This window comes from Egretta garzetta, unplaced genomic scaffold, assembly GCF_000687185.1.
Source record: "Egretta garzetta isolate BGI_Z169 unplaced genomic scaffold, ASM68718v1 scaffold389, whole genome shotgun sequence".
NCBI classification, from domain to species: domain Eukaryota; kingdom Metazoa; phylum Chordata; class Aves; order Pelecaniformes; family Ardeidae; genus Egretta; species Egretta garzetta.
The window spans coordinates 537,089-543,671 of record NW_009260766.1 but is presented as its reverse complement, the minus strand read 5'-3'; the positions used below and the strand labels follow the sequence as shown (position 1 = coordinate 543,671).

General features: G+C 52.5%; 2 protein-coding genes across 2 annotated transcripts in view; one reads left to right on the top strand and one right to left on the bottom strand.

Moving 5' to 3' along the window:
- KLHL21 (kelch like family member 21) overlaps positions 1-5,727 on the bottom strand; it is a 10,238-nt gene extending 4,511 nt beyond the window's left edge. The window contains exons 1-5 of the mRNA XM_035901522.1: positions 5,722-5,727; positions 5,214-5,376; positions 3,504-3,909; positions 566-638; positions 32-180 (exon numbers count right to left, since the gene is read on the bottom strand). Of these exons, the coding sequence (XP_035757415.1) occupies positions 32-180; positions 566-638; positions 3,504-3,909; positions 5,214-5,376; positions 5,722-5,727 (797 nt within the window). The remainder of the gene's footprint in view (positions 1-31; positions 181-565; positions 639-3,503; positions 3,910-5,213; positions 5,377-5,721) is intronic.
- Positions 5,728-6,000: 273 nt separating this feature from the next.
- Positions 6,001-6,583, top strand: part of PHF13 (PHD finger protein 13) — a 6,326-nt gene continuing 5,743 nt past the window's right edge. Inside the window, exon 1 of the mRNA XM_035901521.1 lies at positions 6,001-6,109. Within this exon, the coding sequence (XP_035757414.1) occupies positions 6,001-6,109 (109 nt within the window). The remainder of the gene's footprint in view (positions 6,110-6,583) is intronic.

Genomic DNA, 6,583 nt, shown 5'->3' with positions numbered 1-6,583 from the left:
CGGAAATAGCCGGCCCCTGCCGTGCCAGAAGATGGGCTCGGGGAGTCGGCCCACCACGCTCCACGCTCGTGTCTCAGGGTCGTAGGCTTCCAGGACGTCCGAGAGTTCAAATGTGTTATCATAGCCACCGGAGACGTAGAGCTTCCCGCCGAGCACGGCCACGCTTCCCCCAACGTGAACCTACAGTTTAAAAATAAATACACACAGCAATCAGACAGGAGGGTTTTGCCCAATTAGGCAGATGATAAAGGTGTCGAGCACTGTCCTGCAACCGCTCGCTTGGACGGGGCTCAGCCCCCACCAGTTGCCGACTCTGGCTCTGAACCAGCGCTGCCCAAACACCAGGAGGAGGGGGAGTTTTCTGTCCTTGCCCAGCCCTTGTGTGCCGGGCTGAACACCCAGCTGTGCAACCGCAGCCCGGGATTTTTAATGTCAGATGACTGCGATATGCTTAAATGCACTCCATGTGCACAGGGTTATAATCTAAAGGGCACCTTGTTTCCCAAAGGTAAACTAAGCCAATTTTTAACACTGAAAGGCATCAGTAGGTCAGTAAGCGTCCTACCTGAAGCATGGCAGGGATTTTATCCCATTCATTCTTCGCTGGGTTGTAAACATCCACTTCAGCCGAGTCATCCCTGTGGGAGGTAACAGAATTACTCATCTGCGTTCTAAAAACCTTCTGCCTTGTGAAGCCCCCAGTTCAACAGCCTGAAACGCTGCCATGGGCACTTTGCTCCAACCCTGTTACAGATATTGGAGACCAAAGGGTTCCTGTACGAAGGCGCAGGTCTTGATGCAGACCCCAGCCTCCAGCATGGGCTTCTCCTGTGCCAGCAGTGACGTTCCACCCCAGAAAATGCCTGGAGCTCTCTGCTGCACCCCTACGCACGAAGCAGGCTGGCACAGATATCGTGCACCTACCACATATTAGCGCAGGCGTGCGCCTTTCATTCTTGGTGCCACTGACTGTCATCCAAAGAGCCCGAATGCCCCCTCTGAGCTTCTCTACGGGCAAAGCAACGCGCTCTGTGCTTTCTGAGTTTCAGGATGCTGCCTAGGAGGGAGGGCGGACAAGACGGCCGGGGCCAGAGCAAGCTGACAGCACGTGCTGTTTTCCACCTCCCTACGTTGGTCGCTCCACCCGAGATGGCGGGGCGAGCTGCTCGGGCTGAGCGCCCCACTCGGAGCCCCATGCGCAACCACACCCCTGCTGCGCGATCCCCAGGGCTTTCTCGGATCTCGTCTTTTTTTTAATGTCTGGACCTACGGTAGGCGTGCTCACAGACTTCCTGCAAGTCTACATTTCACAGACCAATCTGGCTTTGGGGCCAAGTGCTTCGGGGTCTGGAAGAAAAATCACTGCTGTTCTGGAGAGTCTTAAGCCTCCATGCACTTCAGAGTAACGTCATCCCTACGGCTCGAGTTTTCTGCCAACACCAAATTTCAATGGGCCAGAGGACTGTGAGAAGAGCTGGCGGGGGCAGCAACCCCTCCAAGGCTTCGCTCCGCTCGCGAGAAGGGAGGGCGACAGCGACAGCTGAGGGACGTTTGCGACACAGAAACGCGCACCGCTGACACAAGAATGTGAGGAGGACAAGGTCAGGGCAGCAGAGAAGTGCTGTCAGTCACTCCAAGACAGTCCTGTTGCAGATGGAGTCAAAAGACTGCAAGGAATATTTCATTATCTTTGTATCTATCGCGACATCGCACGTTGCCATGCATTGTGTGGGTGATGTGATATCGCTATCAACTGCTGACATGAATCTGAGCAGGGCAGAGAGGGAAAATAACCGAGAAATCTCTCCTAGAACCTAGAAATCCGCCCGCTAAGCCTGCGGCAAAGCTGGGGTGTGCGCCGCGGGGCTTTCCGGTTACGCTCTGGGCAAGCAGTCCCGAGGTCCCCAGATGATACACACTTTAAAAGCAGGTTCTTTAGTTTGAATTGCTTTTGTGATGTGCCTGGGGCCGAGCTGATACTCACCCGAATGGAACTTTGTCAACAGGGGCGCGTGTCAGCACGTGCTCCAAGCCCCATGGAGCTGCACTACGACCAACCTTTCTTCCTCAGAACTGCTGAGAACCAAGAGCTGGTACCTGCCTTGGGGACAGCACTGGGGACTGAAACGCTGCTGCTGAGCTGCCTGTACCTGCAAGAGCTGCTGCCAACCCTTCCTGTAGCTAACAGCAGCGGGCGAGTCACGTACTTCCGAGTCTGAAGCTGAAAACCCTGACGGACTGGAAAGGAAACGAGGGGCAAAGGCAGTTCCAGGCACCGGTGACGGTCAGGCCAGGACCTCCTCTCCCGTCTTGGGGTTGGCTCTAAGAAGGACGCAGCTGAAGACCTAAGCCTCGCTGCTGTGCCGTATTTGTAGTACTAAAACTCGTCCCGCTGGAGGGGATTGTCAGCCAGAAGCTTCCGTCTGAGCTGTTTAAAACTAACCAAAAAATGCTTTTGCGACTTACTCGTAACCTGTTCCTCTGTCCTCCAAAGATTATCTGACAGCTTCGTACAGAGCAGCAGTCCACCTGCGGCATGTGAAATGAGTGGAGAAAAACCTGACCCTGAAAAATCCCCTCATTAACTCCTGCAGCTTCATAAGTGAACAGAAAACCTGAAGTGTCCATCACCAGTATTTTAAAATGGATAAGAAAAAGGAAAACCTACAGAATCAGCCTGCGACAAGCAGCCACGCAGCTAGGGCACCCCTGCCAGTATTTCCTGAAAACCAGGCGACTCAAGCTGCTACCTGCAAACAACTGCCAGGAACAGAGACACACGGCCAAACCCAAGCGAATCACGTGAAAGGTCTTGGGTAGAAGTAGCTGCTTTATGCAAAGGCAAGAGGAGAATAAAAAAAGAAAAGCGTCTGGAGGCCATCACAGAAGTCTATGTTTGCTCAAAGTCAACATGATGAGATGAAATGCTCCAGCGCTAGCATGCCTTTCCGTTTATTTTTAATGAAGTGGATAACTGAAGTATTTGCGCCGCCAGGACAGCTTCAGACGGGTAATTAAGTCCCAATTTGGAAAGGTGCTTAAAAATAGCGACCAATCATTTCATCTTCAGCCCTCTTATCTCTGTGAGACAGAGGATGTCCCCTCCTGCGCTACGGTTTAACGTTTTCTTGGAGCTTACTCACTTATTTATAGCAGCAAGGAGGGGGTTGAACCAGAAGCCAGGAAAACCGAGAAGTCTATTTCCAAGCAGTGCTGCTGACTTCAGCCAGATTTACACCTGGCTATTCCCCAGCCCGCGGGCTTACATTCAGGCATTTTTACACAACTTTAGGGGTAGTTCTTTGAGGTCTAGCTACAACAGAAGTACAGGAAAGAGGTGGGGTGCCCTACAGACCCACCTGTACCACCACAGGAAGCACTGCCATGCTTTCCCAACGCAGTGCTCTCCTATGACCACCCGCAAAACCTACAGGCCTTCCCGGGGAACCCTGGGCCTGCCTCGTGGTGTGGTGGGGAGGGAGGTTACGGCTCCCGCTACTCACCTTATGAAGTACATGAGGCCGTTGAGCGTGACGGTCTTTGGGGCGAAGGACCAGGGAGGCAAGTGGCCGCAGTTCACGAGGGACCAGAGGTCGCTGTCGGGGTCGTAGCACTGCATAACCATGGACTCTTTGCCAGCCAGGGAGCCTATGGCGAACAGCTTGCCACGGCACGAGGTGGTGGAGCAGTTGTCCATGGGGTACAGCATGGGCTGCAGAGCCTCCCAGCTGTCCAGCGCGTGGTCGTAGCGCTCCGTGCTGTCGGAGGCGATCACGTAGAGCAGCCCATCCAGGACGGTGGAGCTGTGGTATTCTCTGGCTTTCAGCATGGGAGACACCTCCGTCCACTCGTTCACGCTGGAATTGTACCTCCAGACACAGTCGTACAGCCTCGACCCGTCCGAACCTCCTGCAGCACAGCACGGGACGTTTCAGCGTGTGGTTTCGCAAAGGGAAGTACTACGGGGCGATGGAGGAGAGGCCTTGGCTCGGGACCAGGAGCTTTGCTGTGTTCTCTAGCTACACATTCTTAATACCTCCCCACCACTTTTCTGCTTCCCAGGGCCGTACAGTATGAAAATATTTCAGTACTAGGGGACCACAGCAGTCTGCACTGCGAGGATTTTAACAGAAGCTTTACACCATTTCTTTCCCAGCAAGCCAGGAAGGATTTGTCCCATGTTGTTCCTGGTCTGTACTCAGCCATGACTCAAGACAAGTCTCCCAGGTTTGACTACCTCCAATCCTTCCCAACAACCCTCCTTGCTGCCTGCACTACGACGCTGACACTAAGCAGAACGACTGAAGATCCCTGCCGGCAGCAGCCTCGCCGAAGCACGGGGCTGCTGACAGTTTTGGTGCTCCCAGACCCGCCTGGGATTGCTCCAGAAAGCTCCCACGGGACGTAAGGGTGTCTACACAAACGAGCCGTGTGGTAGCCCATCGTTTTTACAACCCTGCCCTTGAAGCAGAGCCTTGTTTTTGGCTCGTGATGAGAGAAGGAACAGTTTTCTGTTCACCTGCACCTGACCTGCCCTTCAAATCTTTGCCAGCGCGCCCTGCACGCCCGGAGCAAGCTGTTCTGCAGCGCCTGGTCTCCCAGGCCTTGGTTTGTTAGGGCTGCCGCGGGGCTGCTGCTCCAGCTACAGGGATGTAGTTCAAAAGAGGCACCTACATGCAGATTAACAGCCAAATTTACACATCCGTGTCACCTTGACAGAAGTAATTATAGCCCCAGCGGACTGCGAGGAGGCAGGACTCATGCTGGGGAAGGCACCGTGACTCACAGGCACTGGCTAGCCGAGGAACCTGGGGCTTTCTGTCACGCCCCTGCCCCAAGCACGCGCTTGGCTCGTGATTCACGGCGCCCTGATCCCAAACACTTTCTTCGCATTCAGAAATTCAAAACCCTCTCAAGTCACTCCTGTCCCCCAGAGCGAGCGGTTAGAAAGCCCTACCAGTGCAAGGTCTGTGACTCCTGCCTGCGCGCTCAGGAGCATTAGTCATGGCAAAATACTTCCCAGATTGAGACCAGCTGCTAAATCCCGCACAGGCTCCAGGAGTCCCCACGCCTGTTCAGGCTGCAGTCGTACTAAGCCTAGGCAGAACCTCAGACTCTCTGCCAACCTGAGAAAATCCAAGTCACGCTGCTAGAACCCACATATTTTCAATGGAAATCTCAGCGCTGGCGCTTTTGTGCCCCGCGAGCCTTACCGGTGACGTAGATGTCATTGCCCAGTGCGGCGACGCTGTAGCCCCCGCCCAGGTGCTCGGGGAACTCGGCCAGGTAGCGCCAGTGGCCGGTGCGCGGGTTGTAGCAGTCGACGGTGACGAGCTCATCGCAGTCGCGGTCGCAGCCGCCAACGAGGACGAGGATCTAATTCAAGGAAGCAAAACTCAGAAGCAACAATATGCAGGCCCAACAGCATCATTTGTATTTGAAATTTCAAATACAGAAATGGATTTTGCAAAATAACTGGCATTCAGTTTTCTTGTTTCTGTCTCTCTTCTTACCCAGTTTTCATAGTCCTTATGCCTTTATTTTAACGGTTCTAGCTTATGAAAAACAGAAGCCTGTAGCAACTAAAAAACCTGGTGATGTGCAATACAGAGTTTGAATTTGATGTGCCACAAAACTGCAGCAAGTGTAATGGGCACAGCGCTGTAAAGAAGTACCCCCAAAAGCTGAGAGTAAGAGGGCTGGGCCCTCTGTGTTCTTGACCAGCATGAAAGAAATAACTTGAAAAAGTGTGTTTTAATAGTTCATGCTGGAAGTAAAAATGTGACCACTAATCACAGTGCCTAGGTCAGTGGTCACCCATTCGGGCGCCCAGAAATTTGGAAGTGCTGTCCATTAATTTTGTCAGCGTTTTCCTGGCGTCAAGAAGGCCCTCTGTCACAGGGTTTGATAAGATGGATGTTGGCAAAACAGCAGCAAGCTGCTGTGTAAAGAAGAAAACAGTGAAGAAAACTGATCTCAGCAACAACAGATTTTGACAACATGAAGACCTTTTTTGTACCTACGCTGAATTCAGAATCAACACAGGGAAAACTGGTACTGGATTTCAACTGTGTCTTAGAAATGGAGGTGGAAATGTATTTAGTTGAAAGCAAGTACTAGCTGTCCTTGCTATAAAAATACTCAAGGTTTAGACCTAAGTGAGAGGAACTTTGGACTGTTTTGCCTGCCTTCTCCAGAGAGACTTGGACCTGTCAATAAAATAACCTTCTTGGACAGAAACTGATATCCAGCAGCGTATCTTATGATGCAAAAGAAGGAACAAGGCTAGATATGGATGCCATTATTAGGGCACAGCAAAAAAAAAAAAAAAAAAAGAAAAAAAAGAGGAGGAAGAAGGTGGGTTAGCGCAGGAGAAAACGTCCTCTGGCTGGGAAGCGGGATAAACTAAACAGCCCTCGAAAACATCCCCTCTCCCCCGTCACCGAGGAGCGGCAGTTGCATAACGCGCTGGCGCTGCCAGCAGCCTTCCCTGCTTAGTCTAATTATATTTTGAAGAAGCCCGTGTTGAAGCTCCCCAGCATTCGGGCAGCCTCACAAGAGCCAGGCTCTGCAAACCCGATAG